This window comes from Lepidochelys olivacea, assembly GCF_965140295.1.
Source record: "Lepidochelys olivacea isolate rLepOli2 genome assembly, chromosome: 25".
NCBI classification, from domain to species: domain Eukaryota; kingdom Metazoa; phylum Chordata; order Testudines; family Cheloniidae; genus Lepidochelys; species Lepidochelys olivacea.
Genome location: NC_140435.1, coordinates 15,647,977 through 15,664,281, shown reverse-complemented (window position 1 = coordinate 15,664,281; position 16,305 = coordinate 15,647,977). Strand labels below are relative to the sequence as shown.

At 48.8% G+C, this 16,305-nt stretch overlaps 1 protein-coding gene across 1 annotated transcript; it reads right to left on the bottom strand.

The window, feature by feature from the left end:
* Positions 1 to 127: 127 nt before the first annotated feature.
* On the bottom strand, positions 128 to 4,940 carry RPS15 (ribosomal protein S15). Its single transcript, XM_084614606.1, has 4 exons — positions 4,829 to 4,940; positions 3,582 to 3,667; positions 2,329 to 2,563; positions 128 to 297 (listed from the first exon to the last, which is right to left on the bottom strand). The coding sequence occupies exons 1-4, from the start codon at positions 4,829 to 4,831 to the stop codon at positions 184 to 186; spliced, it is 438 nt and encodes a 145-aa protein (XP_084470732.1). The 5' UTR covers positions 4,832 to 4,940; the 3' UTR covers positions 128 to 183.
* Between the last annotated feature and the right edge of the window lie 11,365 nt (positions 4,941 to 16,305).

Here is a 16,305-nt window from a genome sequence, read left to right as displayed (position 1 = left end):
AGACACATGGACTCAGATTCTCTACAGAATCCCCAGGCCTACACACAAACTCCTAGTGGCATTTAGCTTCAGCCCAAATGGAAGGGAAATTTTCAAGACCCTACCCAGAGAGGGACCAGAGACAGTGTCGGGCAGGAGCATTTTCTTTATTTACATATAGAAAACATTTTCCCGAAGCATCATTTACTTCAGAGGAATGAACCTAGATGAGTGGGTGGCACCGATACCAGGTCTGCCGTGTTTCACTGGCTTGTAAGTGATGGAAAACTCACCCAGGTAGTGGCCAATCATCTCGGGCTGCAAGAGAAAAGACAGGGTGACTATTCAGAAACACGACTGATCTGATGTGACAAGCAGCTGAGAGCCTAAAACAGGAGAGTACCCTGCAAAGACCTTGAAGAGCATCCGAAGACAAGTTGGATTTCATGGCTCAGAGCTCTAGGATGACTGTTTAGAACTACTCTTTAAAAATGCAATACCTCCACCCACATCTATCAGGTGCTTGGTGCAGGCAGAGATGGACATGCCATTTGTAGCCAATTCAATTAATGTAGCCCTCTTTCTGTGCCCAAATTATCCAGGCGGACTGACTGATCTTTCATTGAACAACAATGTGAACGTTTCAGCCTTCAGACTGCTCCAGAGTTCACTGCTACTATTGTTTTGAGCAAGCACAAGTCACACCTGGCCACTTCCCTGCAACTAGGCACCCAGTGGCACAGTATTGCTCCTTCTCCCTGGCTGAGGGCTCCCAAATCAACAATGCTGTAGAGACAGCTGCACAAATGTTTCTGGTGTGCGCGTGCGCGCGTGAGAGAAAGAGAAACATTCACAAGCCTCTGTGCTCACAGAAACCTACCCGTAGGTGAACGCTGACAGAAATTGAATAAACGGGGGTAAAACACCAGAGGGAATTTTTTTCTTTTAATATTCAGCCAGCCCTAGCCACAGCTGCAAATCCTCCTCTTCCTCACATTCAAAAACGCCTCTCCTTCCCCCTACCCAGACAGCACTCCCACCGCCCTGGCAGACAAGACTATTTCTACACTACAGACGTCTGTTGACACAGCTGTGTCCGTCAGGGGTGTGAAAAGGTGTGATCCCTGACAGACAGCACTAATGCACATGCACTTACACCGGCCATGCTTGTTTTGTTTGGGGTGGGCTAAGCGGTCAATAAAAGTGCAGTTTTGCTGGCAATAGCTGCGTCCCTGCTAGGAACACTTACCAATATAACTACAGTGGTAAGGAACGTCTACTGTAAATGTGGCTTGGGCGTTGCTTAGGCCACTGCAATTAGCTACAGCAATCCACACTGATAGACAGCCAAAGACGGAGATGTTCAAAGGCACAAGTGGCCATTATGAGTTAGTATCCCAGGTGTCTCACTCCCATTTCACATCTAACTGCCACCTGTGCCTTTAAAAAAAAAAATCACCCCCCCAAGTGTACAACTCAAACATTCCCCCAACCAGAGAGCCCAAACAGGTCGATCTACCCTAAGCCTTCCGCAGGTTTGCAGGTTAGATTTCAACCACAAACGAAGCAGGCAAAGAAAACGTTGGTCAGTTGTTTAATCCTTCCTCGTAACCTCAGATCGCACCACACTGCACCTGCTGGCTACTTCATTTCCAGTTAGATTTGCAAGTTGGACTTCTCGATACAGCAAGACACACTGTGGCTCTGTAACTGAGCTCTTGCCCTGCCACCACTAGGCAGGTGAGTGTAGGAGTGAGGGGGTACAGGACTGCCGCAAAGGGTCTGTCTACATTGCAAGAAGCAACATGTTCTTAATCTCCTTAGCTTAGCCAAGTTAAGAGCAAGCTTTTTGTTGCACTGCCGACAGATCCTTCCCCCAGTTACTTCTCTCGTACACCGCAGCACTATGCACAACTGATTCATTCACTGAATTACCAGAAGGGCAAGGAACCTCTTGCAAAGCTTCAGCCTAGGTCTTAACAAGCTAAGAAGAAAAAGCCTTGTATGTAGCACATTCCCCAAAGTCAGACACCACCTTCTCAAAAGAAAATAGAGAATGACAACAAAGTTTGGGTTTTTTTTAAAAAAAACAAAAAGCTCCCACAACAGTCTGTCTTTCACTGGTGTTAAAGCGTCATACACAAAGACTCTCCTCCAAGAGGCAGAACAGGCCAAGGCCCCAACTGGAACAGAAGTTCAAGCAAATTAAAGGGCAAATGGCTTACACTTTCAAAATCAATCCACCGCAGGAAATTTCAGGAGCAGGGACAGGGCCTAAGCAAGCAGGATGCTGGTAAGTTTCTGCTGCTGTCAGGCAGTATTTAAACCTTTCGCTCCTGCATGGCTCACCTTGATTTCCACCTGGTTGAAGGTTTTGCCGTTGTATACGCCAACCATGCTGCCCACCATCTCGGGGAGGATGATCATGTCGCGCAGGTGAGTTTTGACTACCTCTGGCTTCTCCATGGGAGGGGCCTCCTTCTTGGCCTTGCGAAGGCGCTTCAGGAGGGAATGCTGCTTACGCCGCAGGCCGCGGTTCAGACGCCTGCGCTGGCGGGCACTGTACAGCTGCATCAGCTGCTCACTGAAATAACAAAAAGGACCAGATCAGCTAAAGAAGAGTCAGCTCACATGTAATATTTAGATTCAGTGAGGAAAGGAGTGAAACACCGGACCTGGCGCCAGGGACTCCTGGGTTCTATTGCCAGCTGTGGGAGGATAGAATTATCATCTGTTCAGTTTGGAAAGATTCAGGAGCGAGCAAATCTGTAGTCTAGTATGCAGGGCAGCCAAAAGTCCAGAGAAACTGTAGAAAGTTTTCTGAATGGCCAGAGGTCCCTGCTCTGGCAACTTCCCTTCCTGCAAGCTGGGGTCTATGGCTCCTCTCAGCAGCTGCACCCCACCTGGGTCCTAGCGCCCTCAGAGTTAGGGCTTCTCCCCCACACAGTTCTGGGCCCACGGAATGCTGGGGGAGTGGCCCCATCTTGACACCACCCCATCTCCCACATGCTTGGTCCAAATTAAGGATACCAGAAATACGAATGAACATAGCAAATTACTTCTATAAGAACACTCAAGTAAAGTAGCGGACAACAAAATGTTGCTTTTCGATAGTCCTTTGTACTCAAAGATTCCAGGTCACATTACCAATATGAATGCATTTACCCTAATTAAGTCTCCAGGAGAAAGACTGATAGTATCTTTATTTTATAGATGGGGAAACTAAACAGAAGGCATGGTCTTGTTATAAAGGTTTTTGCCTGAGTGGATAGCAAAAAAGCTGTTCTATCCAAATTAAGGAACCACAGCTTAATCCCAATGTATTCTTGGTTCAGAATATGGCCCACTCTCATTGTTAGATGAGACAATAGAAGTCATATAATACACTTGGCCCCAAACTATTTCACAATCCTGTTTACGCCTGGCTACTTCTGCAGCAAAGACAGGGCCTACGGGTCTGTCGCATAGAATTAGATATCTTGATTCCCAGTCCTGGGCTCTCACCACAAGACCTGCCTTCATCTCTTAACATAACCTCATTGCTTGGTCTGGTGGGGGGGAGGGGTGGAGAAGAAGGGTGCCAATAAGCAAGAGTTTCTTACTAGGACATATCGAGGAGCTGATCCAGATCAACACCTCTGTAGGTGAATTTCCTAAAGGTCCGTTTCTTCTTCTGTTCGACTTCCGCCTGGATGGAGAGAACCAGAGGAAAACCAGATTAGGCCTCCAAATTACAAAGACATCTACGCAGGCTGTGACATTCTGCCAGATACCTTGGCTGCCCTGCTCCCCTATGTTTATCAGCCCAGTTATTGCCCACGTTTACGTGTTGGGGGGGGAAGAGGAGCACATGCATGGTAGCTCATTAGTCTTGGTAAAAGTGCTCTGAGGAACCAATATAAATGCTGTATTATTCATACTGATTCACTGGTACAGAAATCGATATTAACGCTCCTTTCACTTTGGAGCACACATTCCATCTCGCAGAGCTATGAAACACCCCCCCACCCCCAAGGTGAAGCATTCACATGGCTTAACTGGCCAAATCCATATTTACAAGAGGTTGGTTACTGGACATATCTGGAACCAGTTTAGCCTGGTTCATAAACCAATCCTGCTCAGCATGCTTCCATAAGCTTCGCAGCCCTGTGCCAGCACTCCACATACAACAGACCCGCACACGCACCTTCAGCACCCTGCCTGGCCCTACAACAATCCACAGCTCCCCGGAGTGGCACACAAGTTCCATCGGCCTCCACCATCAGCACCCCACACAGAACACACCCCCCCACACACACCCACCCTCCCACACCCCTGCACCGACATGCGGCATCCAGACAACCCCCCGGGTGCCCAGTCATGCCCCAGCACACCTTACACATGCTCAGCCCCACATATTGTACACAGACAATCTCACAACACCCCCCCCCTCCCCAAGACACAACTCTCCCTCAACACAAAACCCCCCAGAGTCACCGACACCGCCTACAACGCAACCTCACCCACCTACACCGCACGTACCCGCAGCACCTCCAACAGCCCCCCAAGACACATGCACAACCCCCGCCCCCACTCCTTCCCCGGCTCCCCCTCCCCCCACAACGCACCCGCCCTCCTCTCCAGCCCGCTCCGCTCAGGCCCCATCCCCGGAGAAGCCGGGTGCCTCCCCGTCCCCGCCAGGGCCCGAGCCGGGCTGCAGCCAGAGCCGGGCCCGTTCCCCGCCCATACAGCCCCAGGCGGGCAGGGGGCAGCGCCCTCCGAAGCTATCGGCGCCCGGAGCCCCGGCCGAGCCGGCCCCGAAGCGGATGGAGCCGGATTAAGGGCCCCGGCCCATGGCACCCTCACCCACCATCTTGGCCGCGTCTCTGCGGAAAAGGCTGATCTCGTCCGGGCGGCCCCTGATGTCGCGAGAGCACGGCAAGGGGCAAGCCTCGCCCACTACGGCTTCAGCGCGGCGTTTCCGCCCTCACTGAGATTTAAAGGGGCCGCTGCTAAAAAAGGGAAGTGGGCGGGGAGAGGAGGGAAGCGGCGTTAGAGTCTCAGGGTATGTCTACACTATGGAATAAGGTCGAATTTATAGAAGTCGGTTTTTTAGAAATCGGTTTTATATATTCGAGTGTTTGTGTCCCCACAGACAATGCTCTAAGTGCATTAAGTGCATTAACTCGGCGGAGCACTTCCACAGTACCGAGGCTAGAGTCGACTTCCGGAGCATTGCACTGTGGGTAGCTATCCCACAGTTCCCGCAGTCTCCGCTGCCCATTGGAATTCTGGGTTGAGATCCCAATGCCTGATGGGGCTAAAACATTGTCGCGGGTGGTTCTGGGTACATATCGTCAGGCCCCCATTCCCTCCCTCCCTCTGTGAAAGCAAGGGCAGACAATCATTTTGCGCCTTTTTTCCTGAGTTACCTGTGCAGACGCCATACCACGGCAAGCATGGAGCCCGCTCAGGTAACCGTCACCCTATGTCTCCTGGGTGCTGGCAGACGTGGTATGGCTTTGCTGCACAGTAGCAGCAACCCATTGCCTTCTGGCAGCAGATGGTGCAATACGACTGGTAGTCGTCCTTGTCGTGTCCGAGGTGCTCCTGGCCACGTCGGCTGGGAGCGCCTGGGCAGACATGGGCGCAGGGACTAAATTTGGAGTGACTTGACCAGGTCATTCTCTTTAGTCCTGCAGTCAGTCCTATTGAACCGTCTTATGGTGAGCGGGCAGGCGATACGGACTGCTAGCAGTCGTACTGTACCATCTTCTGCCAGGCAGGCAAGAGATGAGGATGGCTAGCAGTCGTACTGTACCATCTTCTGCCGAGCAGCCATGAGATGTGGATGGCATGCAGTCCTTCTGCACCGTCTGCTGCCAGCCAAAGATGTAAAAGATAGATGGAGTGGGTCAAAACAAGAAATAGACCAGATTTGTTTTGTACTCATTTGCCTCCTCCCCTGTCTAGGGGACTCATTCCTCTAGGTCACACTGCAGTCACTCACAGAGAAGGTGCAGCGAGGTAAATCTAGCCATGTATCAATCAGAGGCCAGGCTAACCTCCTTGTTCCAATAAGAACGATAACTTAGGTGCACCATTTCTTATTGGAACCCTCCGTGAAGTCATGCCTGAAATACTCCTTGATGTACAGACACCCCCTTTGTTGATTTTAGCTCCCTGAAGCCAACCCTGTAAGCCGTGTCGTCAGTCGCCCCTCCCTCCGTCAGAGCAATGGCAGACAATCGTTCCGCGCCTTTTTTCTGTGCAGACGCCATACCAAGGCAAGCATGGAGGCCGCTCAGCTCACTTTGGCAATTAGGAGCACATTAAACACCACACGCATTATCCAGCAGTATATGCAGCACCAGAACCTGGCAAAGCGATACCGGGCAAGGAGGCGATGTCAGCGCGGTCACGTGAGTGATCAGGACATGGACACAGATTTCTCTGAAAGCATGGGCCCTGCCAATGCATGCATCATGGTGCTAATGGGGCAGGTTCATGCTGTGGAACGCCGATTCTGGGCTCGGGAAACAAGCACAGACTGGTGGGACCGCATAGTGTTGCAGGTCTCGGACGATTCCCAGTGGCTGCGAAACTTTCGCATGCGTAAGGGCACTTTCATGGAACTTTGTGACTTGCTTTCCCCTGCCCTGAGGCGCATGAATACCAAGATGAGAGCAGCCCTCACAGTTGAGAAGCGAGTGGCGATAGCCCTGTGGAAGCTTGCAACGCCAGACAGCTACTGGTCAGTTGGGAATCAATTTGGAGTGGGCAAATCTACTGTGGGGGCTGCTGTGATGCAAGTAGCCCACGCAATCAAAGATCTGCTGATATCAAGGGTAGTGACCCTGGGAAATGTGCAGGTCATAGTGGATGGCTTTGCTGCAATGGGATTCCCCAACTGTGGTGGGGCTATAGACGGAACCCATATCCCTATCTTGGCACCGGAGCACCAAGCCACCGAGTACATAAACCGCAAGGGGTACTTTTCAATAGTGCTGCAAGCTCTGGTGGATCACAAGGGACGTTTCACCAACATCAACGTGGGATGGCCGGGAAAGGTGCATGATGCTCGCATCTTCAGGAACTCTGGTCTGTTTCAAAAGCTGCAGGAAGGGACTTTATTCCCAGACCAGAAAATAACTGTTGGGGATGTTGAAATGCCTATATGTATCCTTGGGGACCCAGCCTACCCCTTAATGCCATGGCTCATGAAGCCGTACACAGGCAGCCTGGACAGTAGTCAGGAGCTGTTCAACTACAGGCTGAGCAAGTGCAGAATGGTGGTAGAATGTGCATTTGGACGTTTAAAGGCGCGCTGGCGCAGTTTACTGACTCGCTTAGACCTCAGCGAAACCAATATTCCCACTGTTATTACTGCTTGCTGTGTGCTCCACAATATCTGTGAGAGTAAGGGGAAGACGTTTATGGCGGGGTGGGAGGTTGAGGCAAATCGCCTGGCTGCTGGTTACGCGCAGCCAGACACCAGGGCGGTTAGAAGAGCACAGGAGGGCGCGGTACGCATCAGAGAAGCTTTGAAAACCAGTTTCATGACTGGCCAGGCTACGGTGTGAAAGTTCTGTTTGTTTCTCCTTGATGAAACCCCCCGCCCCTTGGTTCACTCTACTTCCCTGTAAGCTAACCACCCGCCCCTCCTCCCTTCAATCACCGCTTGCAGAGGCAATAAAGTCATTGTTGCTTCACATTCATGCATTCTTTATTCATTCATCACACAAATAGGTGGATGACTACCAAGGTAGCCCAGGAGGGGTGGTGGAGGAGGGAAGGAAAATGCCACACAGCACTTTAAGCACAGCACTTTAAAAGTTTACAACTTTAAAATTTATTGAATGACAGCCTTCTTTTTTTTGGGCAATCCTCTGTGGTGGAGTGGCTGGTTGGCCGGAGGCCCCCCCACCGCGTTCTTGGGCGTCTGGGTGTGGAGGCTATGGAACTTGGGGAGGAGGGCGGTTGGTTACAGAGGGGCAGCAGTGGCAGTCTGTGCTCCAGCTGCCTTTGCTGCAGCTCAACCATACACTGGAGCATACTGGTTTGGTCGTGCAGCAGCCTCAGCATTGAATCCTGCCTCCTCTCATCACGCTGCCGCCACATTTGAGCTTCAGCCCTGTCTTCAGCCCACCACTTACTCTCTTCAGCCCGCCACCTCTCCTCCCGGTCATTTTGTGCTTTCCTGCACTCTGACTTTATTTGCCTCCACGCATTCATCTGTGCTCTGTCAGTGTGGGAGGACAGCATGAGCTCGGAGAACATTTCATCGCAAGTGCGTTTTTTTTTCTTTCTAAGCTTCACTAGCCTCTGGGAAGGAGAAGATCCTGTGATCATTGAAACACATGCAGCTGGTGGAGAAAAAAAAAGGGACAGCGGTATTTAAAAAGACACATTTTATAAAACAGTCGCTACACTCTTTCAGGGTAAAACCTTGCTGTTAACATTACATACATAGCACATGTGCTTTCGTTACAAGGTCGCATTTTGCCTCCTCCCACCGCGTGACTACCCCCTCAACCTTCCCCCCTCCCTGTGGCTAACAGCGGGGAACATTTCTGTTTAGCCACAGGCAAACAGCCCAGCAGGAATGGGCTCCTCTGAGTGTCCCCTGAAGAAAAGCACTCTATTTCAACCAGGTGACCATGAATTATATCTCACTCTCCTGAGGATAACACAGAGAGATAAAGAACGGATGTTGTTTGAATGCCAGCAAACATACACTGCAATGCTTTGTTCTACAATGATTCCCGAGTACGTGTTACTGGCCTGGAGTGGTAAAGTGTCCTACCATGAAGGACGCAATAAGGCTGCCCTCCCCAGAAACCTTTTGCAAAGGCTTTAGGACTACATCTAGGAGAACCGCAAATGCCAGGGCAAAGTAATCCTTTCACATGCTTGCTTTTAAACCATGTATAGTATTTTAAAAGATACACTTACCAGAGGTCCCTTCTCCGCCTGCTGGGTCCAGGAGGCAGCCTTGGGTGGGTTCGGGGGGTACTGGCTCCAGGTCTAGGGTGAGAAACAGTTCCTGGCTGTCGGGAAAACCGGTTTCTCTGCTTGCTTGCTGTGAGCTATCTACAACCTCCTCCTCCTCCTCCTCATCTTCTTCGTCCCCAAAACCTGCTTCCGTATTGCCTCCATCTCCATTGAAGGAGTCAAACAATACGGCTGGGGTAGTGGTGGCTGAACCCCCTAAAATGGCATGCAGCTCCTCATAGAAGCGGCATGTTTGGGGCTCTGACCCAGAGCAGCTGTTCGCCTCTCTGGTTTTCTGGTAGGCTTGCCTCAGCTCCTTCAGTTTCACGCGGCACTGCTTTGGGTCCCTGTTATGGCCTCTGTCCTTCATGCCCTGGGAGATTTTGACAAAGGTTTTGGCATTTCGAAAACTGGAACGGAGTTCTGATAGCACGGATTCCTCTCCCCAAACAGCAATCAGATCCCGTACCTCCTGTTCGGTCCATGCTGGAGCTCTTTTGCGATTCTGGGACTCCATCATGGTCACCTGTGCTGATGAGCTCTGCATGGTCACCTGCAGCTTGCCACGCTGGCCAAACAGGAAATGAGATTCAAAAGTTCGCGGTTCTTTTCCTGTCTACCTGGCCAGTGCATCTGAGTTGAGAGTGCTGTCCAGAGCGGTCATAATGGAGCACTCTGGGATAGCTCCCGGAGGCCAATACCATCGAATTGTGTCCACAGTACCCCAAATTCGAGCCGGCAACGTCGATTTAAGCGCTAATCCACTTGTCAGGGGTGGAGTAAGGAAATCGATTTTAAGAGCCCTTTAAGTCTAAATAAAGGGCTTCATTGGGTGGACGGGTGCAGGTTTACATCGATTTAACGCTGCTAAATTCGACCTAAAGTCCTAGTGTAGACCAGGGCTTACTCATCCCTGCTGGCGCAGCACGTGGGGTGCCAGCAGCTTCATGGCTCACCTGTCTATTTCTAGGGCACCTCCTTACCCCAGGCCAACCCTACGGTCTCACCTGGCTGGCCCCCCCATCTCCTCTGCCCTATCCCCCTTCCCACACTTGGTTAGCAATGCTTGGGGCTGTTTTCTTAGCACCCCTGCCCCACTCCTCCTCCCAGTATTTATTATTATTAATACTAATCATAGAATATCAGGGTTGGAAGGGACCTCAGGAGGTCATCTAGTCCAACCCCCGATCACAACCAGCATTCAGCTACCTGTACCAGGGTATTTCTTGCAGCACACAGCACAGATACGAAAAAATAAGGGACTGTTGGCAACCCTACTTATTCCTCCACCCTACTCCAGGCACCCGCTTACCCCAGTCCCCTCTGGGCACCCACCTAGCCTAGCCCCAAGCTGAGCACAGCCCCCAGTTGGCATAGGCTACTTCCCAAGGTGGCTACCCTGGGCACCTACTCTGGGTAGATGCCCAGGGCCCTGTGGCATGCCCCATCCACATGCAGGTCCTCATCCAGCTCAACCTGCCACAACAGGTAACAACAGGTCTCCCAATCCCCCTAACTGCTTCCTGGTGCTCTGTCCCACCATCATACCTGCCTGGCTTCTGCCCCAGACGTAGATGCCCCACCAGCCACAATTCCATGCTGGGGATGTTTGACCCCTTGACCTCAATCCAAGCAAACACACTTGAGAGGTCTGCCATCTGTCCACTACCTGGAGGTAGGGGCTGTGCGCTGGCTCTTCATGCCCCACCTGCAATCCATCATGCCCGAGGTAGCTGCCACCTGCCAAGTATTCACCCACCTAGGCCAGCCCTAGGCCCCCACAGATCCTGGCCCAAACCTTATGGGGTTTTTGCTGGAAGTGGGTTTCAAAGTAGGCATTTCCCAAGTTTTAGGAGACGCCCCTAGACTGTAGGTCAGTCCTGGCTGTCGCCTTTCACCCACCCCAGAGATGGCTGCAATTCAATGGTGCCTGGGGATCCTGTGGCACAGAAGATACTTTAGATCAGACATGTGCCCATACCAGAAACAAATATTGGAACCACTCCCCATCAACTTGGGAAGGAGATGGGGAAATGTCCAATAACAGGAGACTGAGATCAGGAACCAATGCTTTTTGGGTGTTGTAAAACCTGAATGATAAAGTTAAGTGTGAGAACGAGGGCAAAAGTAGTGTGGAATTAGGTATTGGCTAAGCAGTTTCTACAAACCATTTACCCGGCCCATGCTTTGCATAAGTTCATAAGTTGGGTTAGGAGCTGATCAAAATTTTTCTGTTAAAAAGCATTTTTTAACAGAAAAATGCCTTACTGGCTAAATGGAAATTTTCATGGGAAAGCGTCCATTTCGGTCAAATTACAATTTTTGGAGGAAAAAATAGTTTAAAATGGAAAACTGTTCAGGTTTCAATTTGTTTGTTCAAAGAAAAGCTGAAAAAGTTTGAGAAACATAAAAACTGTTTCCCTCCATTTTCATCAACATTTCTCACAGAAAAAAAATCCCTGTTTGATTCTAGTTGTTTGGCTAGAATATAGATTTGAGTCCTTGTGAGCGTTATTAACCAAATTCATTTTAAGATAAAAAAGAAAAATTACAGAAGGCTATTTGATAGTTTCATTTTGAATGACAGTGGCTCAATAAAACCTGAGTGATCTAACATAGCACAACGGGACCAATTCTCAATTACTCCATTCCTGTACTTGGGGATATGAAGGGAAGAGCAACTGTTTCACCTGCGGTCTCCCCATGTTCTGAGTACCCTGAGGCCCTGCCTGCCCCCTTGGTGTAAGTTAGAGCAGCCTCAGGGCTGCTCTAATTTATGCTCTGCTTTTCATAGCTCCCTCTAGGCCCTGGGAAGCAGCAAATAGTCATAATCACAGTACACACTGGCTATGCTTACAATTTGCTCTCTATGCCAGGGGCTGGGAGCAAGGCTGTCAGGTGATTTTGAGTCCTTATGCTTACACACCAACCATATAGCTGCTTGGACAGGGGTGAGTTTTGGGAGGGTGACAAGGAGTGGATGGAATCCCAGGAAGATGAAGAGGCTGCAGAAATTGGAGCAAAAGCAGGTGATGAGGAGCAGATGGTTGAGGGGAATCCCCACTGAGAAAGGGCAAGAGGCTATTTGGGGGGCAGGCAAAAGAAATCCCCACCAGTGCAGGACTTACCAGAACAAGACATGAGGTCCAGGTGGAGGCAGAGAAGCTGCTGCATAGCTGAGTAGGCTATGAAGCAAAGCAGAAGGCTTAGGCAGGGTGCTAGTCCCAGGTACACAAGTAGCCACCTTTCAGAAGAAGGAGACCACTTGGCCATTTTCAGGTGGGAAGTATGTCTGATTAAATGGCTGGCCCCAGCTGAGACCCCTATGAAGAAGGATGCTCCGCTTCAGAGCTAGGAGCTTTGCTTTTTATCCTCTCCCCTGGGCTGAAGCAGAAATCTCAGGCGTCTGGCTTCTCTCCTTACTCTTCTTTTTTTCTTGTCTCCTAGTCCTTCCTTAGTCCAGATGGAGGGAGAGAGCAGGAAAGATGAGGCAATGCCTCTGTGCTTCCAAGATGAGGTGGCAAAGAAAACCTAAGGGAGGCAGCAAGGCTGAGATTTATATGGGTTTCAGAACTGCTGCCTCCTTGCTTCCCAGCAGTGGCACCATAAAACTGTCTGTCCTTTTTCCACTCATCTAGGGAGCAGAGACACAGATGTACATAAATTTGTCTCACACATGAGGTATGTCTTCAAGTCAGAGTTAACCTGGGTTCTTACTCAGATGTTGCCCCTAAGCCCTCTCCAATCCACACACAACACCCTCTCACCTGAATTTGGTGGTGCTCTGAACCCAGGCTAGCTGGGGACATGGATTAGAACTTGGGTGCTGCTTTCACTCAGATTGGTCCTCACCCACTTTTAGTTTGGATGAGGCCAGATCACTCAAGTACAGATAGTCCTCCAATGCCTTCCCACAATTCCCTCCAGGTGCCCAGAACAGACAAGAGTGTCCCCTGCAATTCACTGGGGAAGAATCACAAAGCATCTCAGTTTACTGCTGCAGCAGCACAGAGAACTATGGGACATGCCCCCAGAAGTCAGATAGGGCTTTCACTAGTCTAGACCCAACTGCCAAACCCCTGAGTTAAGTGCAGTGAAGACATGCCCAAGATCAGATTTCCTAATAGAACTGTTCCTCCAATACCATCGCTGGGTCATTTCTCTCTTGCTCACAGAATTTGGAGAGCCTCCAGCCCGCTATGCTTTGTGAGATGATTCACACAAGTGTTAGGCCAAGGTGCTGCCGACAAATGCTGGCTCAGCTCTTAGCACGGGTTGATTCAGTTTCTGTTGCTGGGCACAGTTGCACTTCAAACAGATTTAATGGTTTATTAAACAAAACCTGTGCAACCATTTAAAACGTTCCCCTGCCATGTTGCAATTCCAAACAGCTGAAGTGCAGGAGAACTGAAAAGCAAACCCGGTCTAGAAATTCAACACATCCAGTCAAGCTTGAACATTCAAGCTGCACGAAATACAAGATGAAAAGCATAAATAAAGAAGAGTTAAGATATTCTCCATTATCCTGCCCCTTGTTGCAGTCAGTTACACCAATGCAACATGAGCGTACAATGCTTTCAAGTCAGACTCCTAGGATTTTACTCTTTGCTTTGGTTTAAATGAGCAAATGTAAAATCCTTCCATTCAGATCGCTGGCCACAATGCAGTTTTTTGCTTTAAGCTTTGCGGTTCCTCTTCTGCCAGTGCCTGCCTTGCTGCTGAGGTGGCATTTGTGACACTAACACAACAGGAGCACAGTGCCACTGCAAAATCTGCTTTCCCTCCCCATTTAACAGTGATTGGACAATTTAAACACAAGCTGTTTAACATCCAGAGACCATGCTTTAGCACTGAGAATCAGTGTAAATGAATCCACTATAGAAACTAATTTACCAGCCCCAAGAACAGCCAGAAATTGCAGAGGAACCTGCTTCACATGGTCACTCCAGTTTTTCCTTTTGCAAAACTGGGGGCTCAACAGAAGGTGCAGAGGGGGCTAAAATCACCATTCTTCTCTGGAGAGGGCAGAAATCGGGGTTAACCTCTCAATGCATTATCTATTCAACTAGGAGAGTCTCTGTTCACTCTGCATCTATCCTACCATTTAAAATCCCAGTTTAACTTTTTTCTGCTTGCCTCACCCATTTAAAAAAAAAGAAAAAAGCTAACTCTACCCCAGAATTATCAACGCTCGACTAAGTGCCAGGCCTGGAGTTAGCAGAAGCTAGTGGACTCTTGATTCAGAGCCTAGGAGTATCAGAGGTGAACAGTTGAGGCTGGAGAACAAGAAGCAGTGGTTGGGTGTAAGAAGCAGAAAGGCTGAGTGTTCAAACAAAGCAAAGACAATCCAGAATTTAGCTTCTTTTTTTTTTCTTTTTTTTCTTTTTTTTTTTTAAAGAGTTATGGTCAAGTTATGGTCAAGTGACATTTAAAGATGGGATCAGAGGGCAGTGCTAGCATCCAAATTAAATACAGACACACACAAGGGCTTAGTTTGAGTTCCTTGAACTGTCTCCTCCCTACGTAAGTGTCACACAGTTTGTTATATTTGTACTGAGATTACAAGCATAACTCTCATACAGCAGGTAGCAGCAGAGATGGGAAATGCTGCGAGTGGAATTTTCCAGCATTAATAGAACTATATTGTGTTCAGAAGCTTGCACCTAATTCATCCAGTCTCTACAATTCTGACCCATAGCCTTCCCCGGATGTACCAGTTGTCTCTGCGGTACAAATGGTGACAACGCTAAAAGCAAGTTGGAACTAGACATGCACAGACAAGGGACCAAGCCCCGGCTTTGCAATCTACACAATCAGCAGACAAAAGATGGAAAGTCGAAGGATATCACATAGCAACAGAGCAGCGCTGGTGCTGGAAGGTTAGTTCTGTGTTTTAACACTAAGATTTACAGGCCAAATAAAGTGTTTACAGGACTTAGCAGAGGCACTGGAAATTCAGGTTGGAGGGAGCTCCTCAGAACAGGAGGCTGCATGGAAGAAAAAGCAAGTTGGGGCTGTTTAGTTACTTGCAAAGAGGTAGGTAGAAGCCAAGTTATGCAGGGGTTTGAAGGTAAGAACAAGGAGCTTAAATTTGACACAGAGGTTCAGGGGAAGCCAATGAATGGGTTTGGAGAGGATCTGGGCATAGTGGGAGTGGCTGATGTAGGAGTAGAACTGTGGTATATTTTGGACGTGTTGATGAAGTGTCACGCAAGCCTACCAGTTCAAACGAGTTTAGTTTGCACTCTGAACCAAATATGAACCCAGCTCTGTGAAGGTGATAACACAGTTCATTAGCTCCCTAAGACCTGCCCCTGAAGCACTTTCTTGAATAAAGCAGCTAGCTCACATAGCAATTTGCAACCAATTGGAGTTTAATCCTCTATCACTGCTCAAACCAGCACAAAGCTGATTCCAGAGGAATTATGCAGTGAAGGATTTTTTCATAGATCAGATCCTTGATATGGGGAGGTAACACTCCCTGGACTTGTATGAGGACACATGGGAAAATATATATATTGCCACTGCTTTTATATATATTTTATATATAACTGAATGCCAAATCTTAGAGGAGTTAGTCCCACCCTCTTCTTTGAGATGGATATATTCTTCTGTTAGACATTTATGTACTTTGACCTCACCTCTTAAATTGAGAGCTTGAATATGTTTACATGCTACATTTAGGGTTTAAGATTACTTTGCAGCCTGATAATCTTGAAACTTAACCCATCTTTAATTCTAGACTAAAGCAGATCACTGATTTAATGTGCTAGTGCTCCGTAATGCATCAATTCCTGCTTATAGTCATGCACATGTAAGAGACAGAAGAGGGTTTTGGAGACTCATAATGGTACATTGAGTCTTTCAACTGTAGATTACCAGTTCAACTCGAGATCAGTCTGGTGTGGACCTAAAGCTTATGACAGGTTTCAGAGTAGCAGCCGTGTTAGTCTGTATTCGCAAAAAGAAAAGGAGGACTTGTGGCACCTTAGAGACTAATCAATTTATTTGAGCATGAGCTTTCGTGAGCTACAGCTCACTTCATCGGATTGTTAAACCCTGGATTTGTGCTGGAAATGGCCCACCTTGATTATCACACACATTGTAAGGAGAGTGATCACTTTAGATAAGCTATTACCAGCAGGAGAGTGGGGTGGAGAGAGAAAACCTTTTGAAGTGATAAACACCCATTTTTTCATGGTCTGTGTGTATAAAACATCCTCACTGCATTTTCCACTTTATGCATCCGATGAAGTGAGCTGTAGCTCACGAAAGCTTATGCTCAAATAAACTGGTTAGTCTCTAAGGTGCCACAAGTACTCCTTTTCTTAAAGCTACTGAGGTTCTTCAGTA